The sequence below is a fragment of the Eretmochelys imbricata genome, chromosome 11 (assembly GCF_965152235.1).
Source record: "Eretmochelys imbricata isolate rEreImb1 chromosome 11, rEreImb1.hap1, whole genome shotgun sequence".
NCBI lineage: Eukaryota > Metazoa > Chordata > Testudines > Cheloniidae > Eretmochelys > Eretmochelys imbricata.
In genome coordinates this window covers 28,653,968-28,674,525 of record NC_135582.1, presented here as the reverse complement: position 1 = coordinate 28,674,525, position 20,558 = coordinate 28,653,968, and the positions used below count along the sequence as shown (strand labels likewise).

At 40.0% G+C, this 20,558-nt stretch overlaps 1 protein-coding gene across 3 annotated transcripts in view; it reads right to left on the bottom strand.

Annotated features, from left to right (window-relative positions):
- FMNL2 (formin like 2) overlaps positions 1-20,558 on the bottom strand; it is a 263,378-nt gene that overhangs the window by 65,630 nt on the left and 177,190 nt on the right. For all 3 annotated transcript variants that reach the window (XM_077829846.1, XM_077829845.1, XM_077829847.1), the window contains exons 6-7: positions 18,515-18,667; positions 1,409-1,517 (exon numbers count right to left, since the gene is read on the bottom strand). In XM_077829846.1, coding sequence (XP_077685972.1) covers positions 1,409-1,517; positions 18,515-18,667 — 262 coding nt within the window. The remainder of the gene's footprint in view (positions 1-1,408; positions 1,518-18,514; positions 18,668-20,558) is intronic.

The window sequence follows — 20,558 nt, the reverse complement described above, 5'->3', positions numbered from 1 at the left end:
GAAAACCATAACTGAATTAAGAAAAACATTCAATTATTATAGCAATAGATCATTATCCATGCTTTTTTTCATTAGAGATGTGTGGAGCTATGCTGCTTTACACCAGCTGAGGATCTGGCCCATAGGTTTAAATTCCACTCTCAATTTCATGGGTGTAAACCCGGGGTAAAGCCACTGATTTTCAATACGTCAGCAAATTCCTCTGGCTATGGTATAACCAGAAGCAGAATTTACCCCATACGCTGGTGCCGGAAATACTTCTCAGACATGTCCAGTCATTAGAAAGTTTTGGTACGCAATCCGTAACCAGATAACACAAACTGTTGGATATTTATTACCAAAGGATCCTCCCACCTACTAGTAGCAGCTAGACTACTGATAGTCTCTCATTGAAAAAAGAAAAATAGTCCAACTGTAGAGGGTTGGTTAAAAAACACTGAAGCTTGTGGTGATGGAAAAATGAATGCACCAATTATGTGTGCAGCAAAATAGAGGACAAATAGATACTTAGATATTTAGCTGTCATTTATTCAATACTCAAAGTCCATTCACCTGCAAAAAAACCCCGCACCTCTGTCCATTTTTTTTTAATATTAACTTTTGATAGACATGCCTGTCGGTTAAATATGTGCAAGCAGAAACGACATGTCACAGGTTTTGTAATGATGCTCACTCTGTAATATGGAAACACCCTGTTAAACAGAGATCTTATTACTATATTCCTATATGTCTCTTGTAAACAACAGCTCACTGTTGTAACAACTGTGTTGTTTCTGATATGTTCATGGCAAGGGTTTGTAAACTTGTTAATACTTCCTAAATAAATAAATGGTTAGAAATAATACTTCAGAGGTTGTACAAGGCAAAAAAAAGATAATGTTTTTGAGAAGCTTTTTTTGGAAATATGGAACAGTTAACAGCAATTGTTACAGAGAAAATCCGGAGTGTCTGAAACCACAAGAATGTGCTGTATGACCACAACTTCACAGTGACAATACAGAGAAATTCTGAAATAAAGATTCATTTTGATCTAGTTTACTCTTTCCCTTGCAGTTTTATTATTATTGCTTTGCAGTATGCACATAGAGAGAAATCTGATATCTGCCATTTGCATAACATTCTAACTGTTCTGTATAATTCCCATTAATCTTCACACATATCAAGTCTATATATTGGGCTTATCTCAGTTACAGGAGTGCAGCTTCCACTGAGTTAATGAAAACTGCCTCCATGTAAGTGAGAACAGAATTTGGCCTATAATGGACTGAATATAAATATAGCAAATATACTGTATAGTAAGAAATTAAGCTTTCACATCTGCTTTATTTTTAAAAATATGCCTAGCTTCTTCTTCCACCTCCAGAAAGTAAAAGAGTTATTTTGTCAAAAATCATTGGAATGCAAGTACCTGGTAATTCATTATGGCACGTAAACACATGATGCAGACATGAACATCGTCTTTTTTACTCACTAATCTTGAATTTTTTAGTGTTCTTCTACTCGGCAAGGTATTATACCTGCAAATAAATGAGGAACTTTTATCAGTCACAGGACAACTTCTGTAGATAGTAAAAGTATGGAAGCAGCTGTAGGCCTCCAGCATTTATGAAAATATGCAAATTCCCTAGTCTACTGGATATACAAGCATCCGATATCCGACTAGACAGCAAACACAAGACACAAGAACAAAAAAAAGAAGCATCTTCTTTACACTTTAAGCCTCATGTCGCATTCTATTTATGCCACATTGTGCTAGGTTTGCACAAGGGTAATCCCAATCCCTAAGGCCTCAGTGGGGCTCCTCAGGAAGGGAAGCACACTTCAGAGGAGGAAAGATCAGGCTGCTAGCTGAGAACTCTTTGCGCTCCAATATTCCCGGTTTCATTAAGTATCCTTTCTGCATTTGTTGAGGTGTCAGTAAGAAAGTAGCCCTATCTGAAGCAGTAAGTGAAACAATGAAGGCATTAGTTCAGCAGCTATTCTTTGTTCTTGGATATTTTGGCACCTCTCTGGATCTTGGCACTCCAGCATTAGCCACTGTCATAGTGATCTGTTAATCACCACTGTGCTAACTTCAGGCCTGGCAAAACCAGTAGTCAGCACAAAGCCTGTAAACTGCCAGTCCCTTCTTTTCCACACAATGCAACCACTGCCATTGCCAATAATGTCACTCACCTAAAGACAGGTAGCTGCATCTTTGATGGAAATATAACAAGACAGAAATAGTTGTCCATAAAAGGAAAAGTTTCAGATTTGTTCCACACGTTCTACACAGGTCTAAAATCTTCTCTTTATAACATGTGAGGAATTATATGGATGTCTCTGAGTCCAAACATACGTAACAATTAGAATTTGACCTTACAGCTATAATTTTCACTGCTGTGTTACCTGAATAATAGAGTAATTAGAGACCAGATTCTATTTAAAAATGTCTGGCTTTCATGCTGAAGAAGATGAAGTTTCTGAAAGTCCTCTAAAAGTATTTGGGGGGAAAACCAGCTTTCTAGAGCCTGCCCCAAAACAGAAGCATGTGTTATTTTTATTAGACTCTGACCCTTGTAAACCAATTTAAATCCTATTAGGTGAGTCCACGGAACAAATAAAAAGGGAACTCTTTAAATCTGCCATTTCCATGGACAATTACTGAAACACAAATTTCATTTCTTCATGAGATACCAGGTTGTAGACAAAAGCAAAACTGAAAAGCCATGCATAAGAAAATAAGAGATCAATGTACAAGAACGATACAGTTACATTCTTACACTCTTAGCGAATTTAGAAATCGAATATATAATGAGAAAATTGTAATTATGGCCATGATAATCTTTTGAAATGAACTACCAACAGCATGATAATCTAGATAGGCACTGCAGATTAATGTCTGGTATCAGCTAAGTTGTGTCCCTCAAATTCAGAGGGTCTGTTTGCCCCATGGATTGCCAGGAAAACTGTGCAAAAGGAATGGAAGACATTTTGCAACACTGTGTGCTCTCTCATGCAGCCATGCACCTGGACTCTGCATGCAAGGTGCTATGGGATAAGTGGGTGTTGTCTGGTAGAAAGGAGGTGTGGTTTTGGAAAAATCCTATAGCACATGCTGAACCAATGTTAAAATAGATCCATAAAGAAGGCCTTAGACACCACTGTAATCCTACTGACCTCAGTAATACTACTGATTTACACGAACATAAGTGAGAGCAAAATCAAGCCCAAGAGAGTGAAAATTCAAGCAGTTTCCAAAAGCTAAATTAGGGGCTTCAGCTATCTCGAGGAGCACACAAGAGACATGGCAGGACTACTCAGTTTCAGTGAGGCAAGTAGCAGCCTATGTTACCATACACAAATACATTCTAAAGACATGGAGGGGAAGCATAGTATTGCAAGATACAGATTGTGTCAGATGTGCATTGACGGCCTCTTGGGGTTGGAATTATATGTCAGCTGGCAGACTGTGAGGGTGGGGGTAGCTGTTGACCTCAGGTACTGGCAGCTAGTTATACAATGGTGTATATCTGCACATCAGCTGTGGATGCCATATCAATATCTAAGTCCATATGACATTTAGACTTACTGAGTTTGGTGCACTCACTCTCGTGTCTTAATCTGGCAGCTGGAGTGTGACAGTAATCTGGAGGAGCAGTGTTTTCTGTGCACACCATGTATTCCACCTCCTGTGGAATCTGGATTGTTTGCTCCATCCATGTTGTAGCAAAGTAGAGTGTTGTAGAGTGTTGCTTCCTGCAGATTTACAACCACAAACTTTGTGGCGGTAAAATCATCCTCTGATCTCAGCATTTGGTCAGGGTGCGCACAGCAGACCACTCCCACTGCTGGCTGTTAGCATGGCTGAATTCATATATCTGGACCAGTTAGTGTAATCTGAGAGTGAAAGGATGTTACAACACACATAAGCATGTTTCTACATGGTCTGGTTCTACAGTCCCTACACATGCATGAGTTTAATAAGGCTTTCAAGAAGTTTGGAGTTGAGCTCCCAGATTTTAGCCCATTTTTGTGCATCTCTCTTTTTCTCCGTGCCTGTCTTTGCAGTAAACTGGCTGTTTGAGCCCAACATTTATTACATTTGCTGTCTTGAAACTATCAAACTCAGATCTCCAAATGTAGGAATAGAGTCTAAAAATCAATGAAGAGATAGCGATAGTGATTTAAATAACATTAATGCCACTAAAATACCTGAAAAAAGTATATTAATTACACAAGTGGTTCCATTTGAGAAAAAAGACATTCATAGATAAAACATGGCCATTTTACTAGTTGCCATCATTTGTAAAAAGAAGCCTTCCTCAAACGCAGGCGGGCGTCTTCACATTTGGCACTGCACTTTTCACAATTTATCCCATAGACAGTTTTTGGTTTATATGTTAAAAAAAAAAAAGTGAAAAAGAGCGATCCAGATTTTGGTATCAGTCAATCTAGTTTCAATACATAATCACAACTTTTAAAATTAAGAGCCATCTCTCTCTAACCACAGCCTGAATGGAATTACAAACACATTTCTGTGATGTCTAATGATGACTGGTACCTTTTAAAACAATAACCATCTGGCCAGCCCAAGGAAAGTCATATGTAATCTGTTTAGCCTGTAACTTAAATTCTCTCTCTCTCTCTCTCTCTCTCGGGATTGTGGCAGTTTCTGAGAGTGAGGCTGTGCATGGCATGTGCTGTGTACACTAGCTGCGTTTCTATTAGTCTGTCCTTTTTTTGTTACTTGCTGTTTATTTTAGGGGTGTAGTTGGTTCCCCCTCCTTTTCCTGGGAAGTGGGGGTGTTTTCTTCATGGGGTCTAATTCAGATAGGTTTATCAGTTTGACCCCCTAAGCATGGGGTTTCATATGTGCCTGCTGTCTCTTGCACTGTGTTGTTTACTTGTTTACTCCTGTTTTTCCAAAGTTTCCCCATTTCCTTCACAATCAGACACTAGTGTATGATCTATCCAGTTATGGAAAGGTAGTTTCTGCTGTTAGGCTGAAAGAAGCCAGAGGTGAGGCATGTTATGTCATTCTGGCACCAGGTTTATGTGATTCCAAATAACCCTGAACACTCCTTGAACCTGATTTAAAAGCACCACATGGATGCGGCAGATTAGACAGTGTTTGCTACCTCTGAAAGTATGAAATATTTCCTTTGTGGAGAAATATTTCATTTGAGGGGGTCCTGCCAAGGGACTGCTGGCTCTGGGGTCCATGGTAAGGAAGTGGGACCCCACGAAAATGGGAAGGGGGCTGGGGGAATCAAGGGAACAGCAGAAAACAGAGCCTGCATCTGCACTGCCAGATTCTATCACCTCCTCCTCACCATAGGTGGTCTGCCATTGTCTAGGGAGCAGCCCCCACAGTGGAACCTCTGCTGTGACCCCATCACTTGCGCCTGGACAGAAACAAGTCCTGGAGATTGAGGAGTACCTCCCGGCATAGGGAGCAGAGAGAGATTGTAGAGATGTGGGTGAAGAACAGACCAACAAGATGGATTTAGGCGTGACTCCTTTCTAACAGTGGCTAAGACTTTGGAGGAATCCTGATCTGCTGACAGTGGCTGAGGATGGAGCTGTGTGTCCTCAGAAGGATATCATTGCACTGGGAGGTAGCTCCATGCCTGGAGCTCCCAGTGGGGTACTGTCTTTCCCTGGCATGGTGAGTCCTCAAGCCCCCAATCCTGCATGCTGCAATGATGATGCTGAGTCCCCATCTGAGGCTGCACTGCCTACCCTTTTTGGGAAAACAGACATGCCAGCTGCTCCCACTGAATCTCCTTCCTTCATGAATGATGAGAATGTTATAGTCGCGGTTCAACATTTGTCTGAGCAGGTGGAGTCTGAGGGAGATGAAGAGGATGACGATAATCTCTCTGACTCCTTACTGGTTCCTGATGTCTCAGCCAGGGTGGGTACAGCGTGAAGGAGATTTGTGACTTTTTGGACAGCACTAAAGGGTCCAGGGCTATTTCCATGTCTTACAGCGCTTTGCTCATTCAGCTGCCCTTGTCTTGAGAGAGACCTCAGTTGATCGTAGGAAACATTTCCATCTCAAAAAGTTGCTGAGCAAGGTGCAGAAGCTTGGGGATTGTTCAAGATATATAGGTCTCCCCATGGCCCATCTTGTTCAAAGTACTTCCAATTTCTATTGTTTCTCTCTGCTGCTTGACTTTCTGCTTTTAGTCTTCATGGCGCTGCTCAATTTTGGCTCTAAATATTAACGGATGCCAGGATGGTCATAAAAGAACACAACTCTTTGAATTTCTCAGACAAAAACGAGCTGATGTTGTCCTTTTGCAAGAGGCGCACCCTGAGACCCTGACAATCAGGGGAACTGGTTGAAGGAATAGGAAGTGAAAGCATTCTCAAGCTACAGCTCCAATGTCACTGCTAGGGTAGCTGTTCTCTTTTTCCAGGATGCAGGGGCACTGATCCTTTCTGTGAAGGAGATTGTGCAGAGCTGGTTCCTCTAGGTGGAGATACGTATTGGCACTATTTTTTAAAATCTTTTTACTGTGTATGCCCCTACTCTGAGGTGAGATTGTGTCCTTTCTGCAGACACTTGCCTGTGCTGCTTGGCTGTGACCCTGATGCTATTATTGTCCTCGGAGGAAATTTCAGCTCCACTGTAGATTACGTTTTAGACATGAACCATGAGGAGCCACACCCTCAGTCATCCAGGGAACTGTATTGTCTCCAGCAGACCTTTGGGCTAGTAGATGTTTGGAAGTTCTCTCAGCCCATTGTTAGGCAGTACTCTTAGCTGAAGGCTACTCCCAGTCAGGTCTCAGGGGCTAGACTGGATCACTTTTATAACATGAAGGCCAGTGTGAATATGTTTGTTTGGTCTTCCATGTTTCCCACTCACTTGTCTGATCATCATTATGTCTCTGTCAGTGTGTCTCTCCCTCTTCCTGCCTGTGATTCCCACTACCGCTTTAATACCGAATTATAACAGGATCTGAATTTCAACAATTGCAGTGGCACCTCTGGGATTAAGATGCTGAGGGTCTTTTTTGGATCTGAACAATATATGCTAAGGAAGTGGGTGGGGACTGAGGAGAAGGTGCAAGGGCATTTGCAGAAATGGCACTGGCTCCTTCCTGGACTCTCTTTTTCGGAGGTAGGTTTTGACTGCCAACAATCTTGTGGCCTCAATCTTCTGGAACTGGCTAGTGTGTCTGGACCCCCTCCACCTGAGACTTTTGGCCAGATTCAGAGGCATATTAACCATTTTTTAATAGTTACCACTGGTTGCACCCTGTTTGCTGTTCCTGCCAAGATGAAGGGGGCTAGAGGCTCACTGATTTAGTCAGCAGGGAGGCATCCCGTCACCTCCAGTCTGTTCAGCAAGCCTGGACATCCCTTGCCATCTCGATCACAGAGGCTCGATTTGTCTCCATTCTATAATGGTCTTTTGAAAACCTAGCTACTTTTGCAAAGCATGCAATCAGACCAGGCATTTTCCAGTTTATGGCTCTTGGAAGAGCCACTGTTTTTTAACCCATATTTTCCCGCTGAAGTTTTCTCCAGGAGCCTGATTACAGCTTTTACCCAGGGTGGGTTGACCAATTTGTCCCACATGGTTGTTCCTAGTTGGTCAATCTGGAAGTCTCCGAGAGCTCTTGCTGTTCAGAGCATAATCTGGTCTGTACATTTTTTGGACAAGGTCCTGGCTGAATTCCAGGTGTGTTCCCTCAGCAGGCTGTTCAGTGTTTGCAAAAAGTTTTTGCAGGGACTGTTCTTCCAGCAGGTATCCTGTGTTCCCCTCACTAGTTGTCTCCCTTCTGTGGATGAGATCCTGGTGCAACAGGCAGATTGTTGTCTTGGAAGGGTTCGGTGAATGTTCCTTTTATAACCATAAGCAAGAGGCAGTTCTGTGGCATGTCTGGCAAGCTGCGGCAGCATTATGCAACCCTCTCTGATGGTCCTGATGCAGCCTGGGGGATGTCTCTGTCCCCAGCTTGGAGGATGCTGCACAAGCGCTCCGGTGACTCGCAGTGGAGGGTCCTGCACAGCATCGTAGCAACCAGTTGTTTTGTGCACCACATTACCCCTGAAGTGTCTGCGCAGTGCCCCATCTGTTTGGCTTCAGACACAGTGTTTCATTTTCTCCTACACTGCCCCTGTTCGATTTCTCTTTTTGTTTTTTTGCAACAGCTTTTAGCAGTTTTGGACTGGTTTTCTCCAAGTCCCTGTTTATTCTCACAGTGAGATACAGTGCTCTCATTCAGCCTGTTTCCTGCCTGGCTAACTTCTTGCTGGGTCAAGCAACACTAGCCTTTGAAATATCACCAGAACACAATGGCTGGGACAGAGCGGTGTGATGTGCTAGGGCTGTTCCACACTCTGATTGTGGCCTGGCTACAGATTGACTTGTAATCTGGACACTTTTGGGTTGACTTGGTGTTATTAACAATATTTTGAGTGAACCAGGTGATGATGATGCTTTATTGATCCTTGTTTAATGTTTGCTTAAGATGTGTTTTGCTTTATTTTATTCATATCTTTTTGTGTATATATTGTAATTTTTTAACATTCTTGAATAGTTTTTAATGTGATTTTATGTGACTAAAGGTGTTTTTCATGTACTGTCAGTCTTTCTCTCTCTGTCTTCCTTCTCATATTCTGCTTCTTCACTGCAATAATTCAAGTAAATTATTAATTTTCGATAGACAGAAGTCTGCTTTGCTACTGTCCACTGAAAATTCAAAGACCAAAAGAATCACAAAGTACAGTGTTCCTAAGCTCTGAGTATTCCTCATTTACTAATATTTTTCCTCCTCAGTATCATTTCAGTAAATGGAGTTGAAATATGTCACCCATTCATTTCTTTAATAAGAATTAGTCTCTCTAAATCTGAAATAAAACCTAGTTATTCTGGAAACTGGTTTAGTTTTTTTTCACAGCTACTCCCAATAGTCAAATGACCCAGAATATCCACACCAGGCATTTTCTCACCTTCCTTTATTGTGACAATGCAAAATCAATACAAGGCCACAGGCAACTTTTTATGAAGCCTCACTATATTTATGTGGCTCGAAATGGTTCGCAAGCCAACAACTTTGTCTGGATTTAAACGGTAACCCTCAATATTTATAAGTTTAAATGAAGGTAAAGGCAAAACTAATTACCAAAAGGTTTCCATTTGTCATAGGCCACGAGGCCTGATTTTACTTTTGTGCACAATGCCATATTTATATAGTAAAGAGTCCTAGCTCCTTGATGAGGGGCAGCAAATTCTTACAGTCACTTTGGGCTGATCACTAACTTTTATCCAATGTGGTGGGTGGGAGGCCTAACTTCTTCTCATTTTGCCCTAGGCTAGCCATTTCTTTTTAGGCTGCTCTGGGAAACAGACATATATTCGGTTGCCCCAGCTCTGTATTTTCTCCTTGGTGTTCTAGGCTGTTTGCATACACTCAGCTATTACTTTTTCTCTTAACCCACCTCAGACCATCTACTTGTTCTTGACTACTCAAGACCTCTTGCTTCCTCCTATTAGGTCAAAGTCATTCAATTTTTCTCAGCCACTTCAGGCTAGCAGCTTCTCCTTGTGCACTTGTCAGGTTCACTCTATTTCACTGATTGAGACACCAAGTTTTAACCTAATTAAAGAAATTCATATCTCTGCAAGTAACAGCATGGAAAGGTGCTCCAGTATTGCCAACCCCAAACATTCAAAACTCATGCAGCAGGCCCCCCAAAATCATGAGACTGGCTTAAAATGTTGAGAGTTTTTTAAAAGAACATTTTGAGCTGTTTTTATTGGCCTTCTGGTTTTTGAGCCTTTAGTGGAGTCACATTTTCAAATTTTTCTGCTCAACCATGAAGACCAAAAATTTTTTGTAAGTGAAAGATGAGGTTCTCAGAAAAATAACACAACTCCAGGAGCCAGAACTTTAAGAAAAACACCAGATAACACAAAATTTGTGATAAAATTGCAAAAGTTGGCATCACTGGTGCTCTCATCCCAACTAATGTTAAATTTTCCATTCATAAATATAAAATATTGTGCAGGACACCTAATTCAGGAAAGTATTACAATTCTCTGAATTAGTTTTTAAATATTACACATTTGGTTCCACTTGTCTGTACAGCTGTTGCATACAGAGGCAAAATAGTTCACTGATTTTTTGTAGTCAGTTCTTTGCATTATCCTCTGTATAGTGTGCTCAGAGCAGAGGGTCTGGGCTTATAACTGCCTTAATTCTGTCTTGCCCACCTTCTTCCTTCAGTCCCAGTAGGGATCAGATCTCTAGTTAAAGGGAAATGGGTGCCACGGATAGAAGCTCTCCAGAGTACACAGAGTTTGAATGAAGTCTGCAATTAATTTTGTTTGAAAATTCCATTAGCTTCCCACTGTCATATGCAGCTTTTTAGGAAAGGAAAAAGCCTTTGGAAGGAAAAAATCATGCTTTCGTTGTAGGGCTGCCACATGTGTTCCAATGGAAAGACATACAAGCAAAGTCTTTCTTCAATTAATACGTATGAAATAAAATCACTAAGCCAGCTCTGTGTCATGGCAAATTGTATCAGGAATTGCCTTCTTAGAATTCACTGTGCTAGAGAGTTACCACATCCTACCTTGTTGTCTCAGAAATTTCCATGGCTGCATCCGTTATGCTATTAGAAGAGTAAGAAATGGCATCTTTAGTGAGAAATGAGTGTCAACTGATAAGTTATGGAGAGCGAAGCAAAGTTCTACTCCTTGGTTACAGCTGTGCAGTTTTGGTTCTCGGCGGCTTGTGTAAACTTTTCATTTGCTTTCAATTCACTTGAGTTTACAGACTTGAGTTTTGAGGTAAAAGGAACCCAAAAACATAAATAGCTCCAGTTCACTCAAAACTGGATGCAGGTTTGATAGAAACAGGACCCAAGTTCACTTGAAAAGTTGTAACATTTAGCTAACCTATACTGAGTTTCAAGGCCTGAATTCAGACAGGTGACTTTTAGCAGGAGTTGGGGGCACTCAGCACTTGACAAGATCAGGCCTAAAGTTTATTATCAAATATGAAATCAGGCAACTTTTGTGTGGTTTCAGTTGTCATAATGAAAGTTTCATACATTAAAAACTGGAGCTATCTTGCTTACTCCTTTCTGTCTGTAACCCCAGAGCAAAGAGAGCTTTGATGTGTCAACACCCTAACAGTCTCTATTCCTGGTCTGCTTTTCATTGCTGGTTGTTTTAATAATCAGATACCATTTGTAAAGGTCACCTGGCCCTATACAGTAACATATTAAGGGGTTAATTCACTACATCTACCCACCATTTAGCACTGATTGCATGGTTTTCTATAGCCTACTTGAGTAAACACTTGTGACTGTGTTCAGCAACTGCCAGTGCTGAACACTTATGCACTTTTTCCTTCCATTCTCAAAGTGGGAAATTCACTGTTTGCCCAAATAATGAACTCAAGCTATCTAAACGTAATATGAATTCATTATATGCTAGCTAGGGGTCAGATCTATGCTGGACAGGAATTGAAAGCAATGCATAGCTCTGTGTGGCACAAAGGTCAGCTATGTGACTAAATACTTCCCTTTTGGAGCCCCCATTTGAACATGAATTGGGAAATTAAAGACAGCTGCCTTTATTTATTAAAGTACATATATTTCTTAAAAATTAAGAAGCTGCAACATAATGTTCTAAGTTAGTTGTAGCTATGTAGAGATCTTTTATGTAATTCTCTCACATCTGTTTCAAGGTGCTAAAGAAAGAACACGTGATTTACATTTTGGATGTTAATAATCAAAACTATTGTTATCTACAGTCTACCATTCTTAGGAAAAAGTCTTCAAAATCCAGTGCCTCTTCTCCATTTCCAAAATTCCTTTAAATATCTATAGATTTTTTTGTCAGATGTAACAGATGGAAACACTCCTTATACTAATAAAAGATGACTTGGAGAACAAAGCCAGGATCCAGAATTTCAGGCTGCCTGGAGTGCCAGAAGAAATGGAGTCTGGAGAGTGAGAATATTTTGAAGCTCTTGGGATTACTCGCAAAAAGAAAAGGAGTACTTGTGGCACCTTAGAGACTAACCAATTTATTTGAGCATAAGCTTTCGTGAGCTAGCTGTAGCTCACGAAAGCTTATGCTCAAATAAATTGGTTAGTCTCTAAGGTGCCACAAGTCCTCCTTTTCTTTTTGCGAATACAGACTAACACGGCTGTTACTCTGAAACTTGGGATTACTCTGGTCCCCACTGTCTACAGATTATATACATCTGACTACAGATTATATAATTATGTAATATTCACCCAGAGACTACCTGAAAAGAAATCTGCTCAGTCTGAGAAAACTCCTGACCCACTCTCCTAATTACTTATGTGCCTTTCCACATGCCTACTCAAATCCTTACATTAGTGAGCACATTTAAGAAGCTGGATCTTAAAGGGTCCACATTCAATCTGTAATCTTATAGATTCATCTCTTCTGAAGAAGCAGAGTAGATTCATGCTAGCTAAACAACACCTGTCGGCAATAGGTATGAACATATCTTTACTGTATCCGGCAAAACTGCAGCTAAACAGAACCAGCAGATGTTTGTTCTGAGATTGTTCTGAGATTCCCCTCTAGAAGAAAACCCTTTTACAGCCGGTCAAAAGGTGATCGAAAAGTTATCTAGTTCACCTCTCTGCAGAAAGATAGTGAGCTATCCAATTCCGTGGACTCTGATATAGACTAGTTCGTTATGTGGGTTTACTCCAGCATCACTCTTTGTGTTTTTGCTCTGTGCTTTGGGTTTCCACTTAGGGCAATATCCCTGTCTCCCCCCTTCTCCCATCATCCTCCACACCATGGATTACCATTAAAACATTCTATTATCATTATGCTCACAGAACTTTCATTGAATTTAGTGGCTATTCAGGGTGAGGAACAAGTACAGAATATGCAATAGAAAGCTGCAGTGCAGAGAAGATATTCATACTGCAGACTGGAGAATGGAATTTTACCCTTGATTCCAATATGCTCTCTATATCAAATGCTACTTGCCTCAAAGAAACTTACGTGACATAGATTGGTGATGGCTTTAGCATATGGACTTCTTTACTTTGATTCTATGCACTGGAATCAGTGCTTTTTTATTTAGTGGCAATTGTAATACTGCCCTATGGTATTTGTTTCCTTCCTAGCATTAGAATATATTGGCAGTAGCTCAGACCCCTCACTTAGAACTGAGCCAAACTTGGGCGGATGAGGTTATGCCCTGAGCTTCTATTGCTTTCTTTTCATTTCTTGTTACCAAATGTTAGACTGATGTGAACATTCAGATGACTGTTGGTTTTGAGTTCCTCTCTGCTGCACGTCAAAAATTATGTCATTGATAGTATATTTACTCTAGTAATTAAACTCATATGGTTCTTCTTTTATTGCCTTTGCCCCTCTTTTAAAGAAAACCAATAAAAAGTTTCTGAAGAAGAAAAAAAGGGACCCTCCCGATAATAGTTTCTACAGTTAGACACGCAGAGGGGGGGTCATCTGTGGCTGGGCTACTTTATGTTTTTATACTTGTGCTGATGTCTGCTGTGTGAATGTATGATCCGATATTTCCAAATTTATTACACTGCATCCATATGGAAAAAGCCAGTTGGAGGGAAAGGAAAATCGTTGCTGACTATACATTACAGCCAAGGTTCCCCAGTCTCATATAGTCCTCATCTAGATTTAATAACAGACCACTTCAGTACTAGTGCAACCATTTCTTTCCTTTTATTGAATTTACTAAGAATGTATTAATGAGTTTAGTTCTTGTGAAAGGTGCTCAGCTGACCCCTTCAGAGACTGGAGAGCTCCAGTTTGCCATAGATGTGGTACAGCACAGATCCCCACATCTGTCATCTAGCCAGCCTGAAGACCTAGTTCAGTCTCCATGCCCCTGGTTCTCCAGTAACACTGCCAAGAAGAGCTGCCAAGGGAGCTCATTGCTCAGAACTTTGTAGGATTGAACCCTAAGCAGTCAAACTGATAAGTAAGTCTAACAATTACAAGCCATTCATGCAGCTTCTACAGACCCTTCATGGACAACTATAAAACACCCGTGCAACAAACTAATGTATATAAAGTGAATGAAGGCCCCAGTAGAGCAAAGGACAACCCTAACACATTGACTTCAGTGGGACTACTTATGTGCTAAAAATTAGGCATGTGCTTAAGTGCCTTGGTGAATTAGGTCTATTACACCATATTGTTATTCAACTTTCCCAGCCCCGCCTATCTAGCTTAGGATTTTATACTGCCACCAATGACCATGAAGGTCTTCATGTAAAAGCAATAATAATAAAGCAAGTCCCTAATGGACTTCATGGAGTCACTGGCACTTCTCTGTTTCTGGGGTCAAAACTCTGCTTGGGGTAGAGGGGGGGTTTTTTTGGTGGGGGGTAGGGATTTAGGGATAGAAGGGGGTGTCAATGTTGTGAGTGTCGTTCTGATGTTCGCAAGATTCTGGATTCACCTGATTCCTTCTGGTTCCATAACTGGATCCCCTTGACTGAGAGATAATGAACTTGCACTCTACAAAAGGCAGGGAACGATGCTCCCAAAAAGGGGAAGCTTAGAAAACATTTTAAAATAGCAGCACCCACAAACATTGAAATAACGGAGGCCTATCAGCATCTCCACTCTAGCTGGGGAATAAACATTTGGTCCAGGTGAAACGGAATGTATGTTATTCTTGACCCAAGAACAACTCCTTCCCCCCCCCCCCCCCCGTACCATTTTTAAACAAGGAAAAGAACTCTTCCAGTGGTTTCAAAGTTGCAGATGTACAGGCCCATGAATAGTGATTGAGTTAAATTTGGAGACTAAATTAAATCTTTAGAATATCAGATACAGGGATTTTAGTCCTGTTTTAAGTGCAAATTTGAATGAGAACTGATTCTGAGGGAACCTTATCACCTTCAAAATATATACCTACGCATACATACAAAAGAAAATATATTCAGGATACAGTCAACTCCTGAAGTTCCCACTTCTTTTTAACTCAGGCAAGCTTCCATAGAGTCCAATGATATAAATGAAGCTTGTCTGAGTATAACCCAAGTAAAGACCTCAGTATTTGGCCTATTCAGCATACACAGAATACATAATGGAGAAGGGTGCTCAAGAATTTGTATTGGCTTAAATATGAAATGAGAGCATGACTCTCAAGTGGGAGTAATGCTGTCATCCCAGTTAAGTGACAATAAAATCCCTAAAGCACCACCCTCTATCATATATTTCAGTTAAGCCACATACATTTCTTATTCTGCCCACATTTTTGTGTTTTCTGTCCCCAGTCTTGCCATGCTCTTTCCTCTTTAAAATATATTAGTTGCTATGGAAACAATTATGAGACTGGAATTAGGCAGAATTTGACACTGAGAGCTGCAGAAAGTTAATTAAAGTAACAACTTGAAAAGTGATGGATAATCTTGGCCATGCATAAGACAGGGACAAACAAACGGATAGGAAGACAAGGACAATGTTATCAACTATGAGGGATTTACAGTAGGGATAAATTTGGCCTATATCAGTGGAGTTGCATCACTATAAGTGAGGGCAGAATTTGGCTCTACACCTACTTCACAACATTGTCTGGTTTTTCTTTCAGATTCATTGTATTTATTTGTGTTTTATAACTACAACCCAGGCATTAGGACAATCCAGGACCCTATGGGAATGTCTACACTGCAATAAAAGACTTGGGCTCACAGGACTCAGGCTGCAGGTCAGACTCTGAGACCCCGCAAGGGGGAAGGGTCTCACAGCCAGGGGCTCTAGCCCAAGTCCAAATGTCTACACTGCAATTTTATAGCCTCCAGCCCAGGCCCTGAGAGCCTGAGTCAGCTGACCCAGACCCTGAGTCTCAGTGCCAGCCGGTTTTTTACCACAAGTGTAAACACATACTAGTAGCTTCAGCTAAGCTTTGAAGACCTATACAAGTTAAACATTGTTAGGAATAATTCAAGCCATTGGAACGGGTGTAACCCAAGATGCCTGCCATCTTACAGAAATAATAATAAAAATGATCGTAAAGAAATTGACATAAGTCAGGTGCTGCTGATTTGCAAAGCAAAAAGTCTGTTTCAGAAAAAAACACTTTTTTTCTAATTAAAAAGACTTTGAAAGTTAGTTTATTCCCCTAAAATGCAGCTTTCCTGTAAAAAAGGAACATCGGTTAGAAAATGGCCCAGTACACAGTGTGCATCGTTTAGGATGAAGCAGCTGGAATACAGCAACTGGATGGGGCATAGGGGTCCTACTGGGTTATAGTCCTGCAGTGTTTTCAGATGCAATTGAAATAAGCTTTTGTTATTTATCATTATGTGGCCAAATCCTGAAGTCCTCAATCAGATAAAACTCTCCTTAGGTCTGAGTACAAATAAGTCTGAGTTTGAGCCGACGTTGTTATTACTATTACTATTAATAATACTAAATTATGCAATACTATAAACAACAACTATGGCTTTGCAGTTTATGTATAAATCTTATAAAACTATTCACATGAAAACAACTATTTGTTTCAAACTACAATTTTCAAATTTATTTTTTCTTTTTACAACCCACTCTACAGAACCAAACTACACTTTGAAATATGAATTATAATGTGATAACTGCACATTTCGGAAGCTGGGAACCCCCACTTTTGGCATAATGCCTCACCCAAGACATGTGGTTATCATATTATAAAACATGAGCAGCAGTTAAATACCCTGCTACCATGTACTACACAGCTCTCCTGGGTGTAACCTTACACCTGTGACTTACGAGATTTTCCGGCTTGAAGCCTCACCAGCAGAGTGTAAACTGAAGCCGCTCCAGAGACAGTTGGGTGAAAAGCAGCTCTGGCGGCGTTTGAACTGAAGTTGTTCATGCAGAGAAACCGATCTGATGGCATTTTGAAAGATGGATGAGAGTGGATGAGGAAAATGTAAGGAATGAAGGATAGGAGGAGGAGGTTTGGAAAAGGAAGAAGGGAAAGGAAGGATGCACAGGAGGAGGAGGTGATATGGAAAAGAAGAGGAGGAGGAAAGAGGGGATATGTGAAAGAGGAAAGAAGGATGGAAGGCAACGAGAGGAAAGGAAGAGAAAAAATGTAAGCAACATGTAATGCACACCTGAATTATGCATTCCTGGTATACTAGTCACACACACCTCCCAGTGACAAAGAACAGGACTAGAATCCACCTAAAATAACATTATTGAACAATAAATACCAGATTCTGAATGAAATGCCTATACTAAAATCCTTTTGCAGTCCACAAGTAGCATAAGGGGGTGTGTCATATTGGCCTTCTCAGGGGTACCAGGCACGGTGACAGTACCTTTTAGAGGAGATTAAAATGACCCACTTAAATAATTCAGTGCATCAATGAGAATAAAAAAGATTTCTCCTGTGCTACATTTTCAGGAAAACCCTGTTCCCTGGGCCAACTTGATTTCACTTCATTTTACAATTCTGTGTGTTCTCAGAAAGGGCTGCGTCCAGCTCCAAGTCTCCACTTTTCTCCTTTTAGCCTTCTGAAATCCTTGAATTAAATCTTTTACACTTCAGATCCATTCCAACTGCTGCTGTAGCTTGAAGTGCATCCATTTCCCCTGATCTGGGACTAAGAAAGCCCAACCTAGCAGTACTTGGCAAGTTAAATCTGAACTTCAAGTGGAAGATCTAGAACAAATTACTAAATATTTGGTGGTTCCAAGTTTCCTTATCCTCTCAATAGCTGATATTAACCAGAAATATCCTAAAGGGGCCAAAGAACTGAAAACCACAGACCATTAAATTCCATCTGCCATACTGAATTGCCGACACAACTGACTATATTGGTACCCTAAAGTTGCTGTTCATTATGTTGAGTAACATGAAAAAGTATCCATGTAGTATGAACATATATAAAATAGTCACCCTCTCTGCTCTCTTCGGCGGTTATCCTGTCAGATATGACAAACTGAACAGGGTGAATGTGTGTTCAATTCCTGGATAGGAGACCTCAAAGCAAAAGTCAGCGTGCTGCCAGAGGTGATGTTGGTATTGCAACAGGGAAATGGTCTTCCCTTTGATTCAGTGCTCCTGCATGGTGTTCAGGGGGTAATGGGCTGTTGGAGATGCTGCATTTTGGATGAGAAGTTAGATATGAAGGCCTGACCACCTGCGGTCATTAAAGACCCCTTGGCACTGTCTGCAAGAGAAGAGATTGCACTCAGTGTGCTAGCTACATTCTAATTTGAATAATTACATTATTCAATTGCTTAAATTACTCTGCCATTGAAAATGGACGATGTATTCCTCTCTTAATCCCCTCAACAGTTGCGTAGAGCTGCTGTGTGCTGTAAAGTTACTGCTTCATTCCACCTGAAAGTTGGTTGCATTTCAGTGCAAAGTGTTCCTACGTATGTCGAATCTGTACAGGGCTTAGGGATGAAAGGTGTTATACAAATGCAAATTATTATTATTATAACTTTAAAACCAACGTGATCCTCCTCACTCATGAACCCACATTTCTAAGGTAGTCCTACTCCCTGATTAAATGGCCTTACCGTAGAGTAGAATGCCTGCCAGAGCGGGAAATGCTATTGCCAACTGGCGAGGGTAAGTTACTTCCTCTGTGCAGGTCTTCAATGGAACGGCTCCAAGGTTTGGATTTATCCATTGAATTTTCCACATTGTTCTCCAAGCTTTCAAAGTCAAAACTGAAAGGAAATAGAAATTCCAAAGTAGGCTTACACAAAAAAAGATGTACATAGCTTTTTTCCTTCCTGTTAAACATCTGCAAATTTACTAGGTCCCAACAGATTACACGAAAACATAAAAAAAGCAATGCAAAATAATTTCCCTTCAGCTGGAACACGGTGCTATATTCAAGTACATTTTGCAGCAAATTTGGAACGTGACAAAAGGAGAAATGAGCAACATAGGGATATCATTTAAGAAGACTCAAACAGCCATGAATTAATCTTATTTCAATGTAAAAAAAATACACTGACTGATTTGCTGATGAACAACAGCCTTGGAGAGTGGAGGGGGAAGCTCAAAGCTGTCTTAATTTTATTTTAATAAATCAATACACTGTGTGGCTATTAATTTAATTTCATCCATCAATATGTGACTGAGCATTTATACTGGCTTGTTGGCCAAGGCTAATCTTGAACCATATGTAATACATTACCAAAAATCATTACAGATTTTCTTGATTTTTTTATTCCTCACCCACTTTGTTGCCATTTAAAGCAAGAGTTGGTTGTTCCTCTTACATCTTTTGAGGTTATTACTTACGTTTACCACGTTAGAGAGAGAGAAAAAAAAATAACTCTGGCAAGTTAACTTGCTTCCACTTATACAATTTTAGGAAGAAAATCCTTAAAACAAGCTGTGTGTAGTTTTTCCAGTGTTAGTAATACTTTTAAACATATAATTTTCCTTCATTACTTTTATTATAATTCCACCAAAAGTCTCATTTCTTTTCAATGGTAATATATATCTGTATGTATTCAATTTAAAAAAAAAAATTTGGTTCCACTTAGCTAGGGTTTGTATGCACAATACAGTGTGCAGCTCTATCTTTTCTTACCACATTCATTTCATATAAGAAGTTATAAGTACAATGTAATTAGGGTTGGCATAATTCAATTTTTATTTTTTTACAATTTTGACAGATATCAATTTTAAGGATTTTTTTCTATTTTTATTTATTTAAATTTTCCTATTTGCACAAAATTATGAGTTTTAAGCATTTTAAAACAATATTTTAGCTATTTAAATCTTCACAGTTGCACGAAAATAGAAGGGGGGTCAGACAATAATTATTTTATGACATTGGACGTTGATATTCAAAAACTTAAAGCTTTATAACTGTTAATGCACAAATTCACAACATCCCATGACAAAATACATAAAGTAGATATCCTTAAATCGAACTCTAATAAGTTCTCAAGCAGCAATTTTCTTACTTTGCCTATCTGTAAATTCTTACTGATGGATCTTTTTTTTTTGGTTGGTTTGTGTGCATACGACGAAATCGACACTTACCAACACTTACCGTCAAAAATCTAATCCATCCAAGCCTAAATATAATGAAGTTAAACTCTGTGAGTATGTGAGAACATATCCTCAGTTGTTTAAATTACCTCCATTTCAGTCAATGAAAATACAATGATTTACATTGGCCCTGTGAAGGTTCCTTCCCCACTCTGAACTCTAGGGTACAGATGTGGGGACCTGAATGAAAACCTCCTAAGCTTACTTTTACCAGCTTAGGTTAAAACTTCCCCAAGGTACAAACTATTTTACCCTTTGTCCTTGGACTTCCACTGCCACCACCAAATGTTTATCTGGGTTTATTTTATTAGGAAAGCGTTGTTTGGAAATGTCTTTCCCCCAAAAATCCTCCCAACCCTTGCACCCCACTTCCTGGGGAAGGTTTGGTAAAAATCCTCACCAATTTGCATAGGTGACCACAGACCCAAACCCTTGGATCTTAAGAACAATGAAAAAAGCATTCAGTTCTTGAAAAGAAGAATTTTAATAGAAGAAACAGTAAAAAAAAAAAATCACCTCTGTAAAATCAGGATGGTAAATACCTTA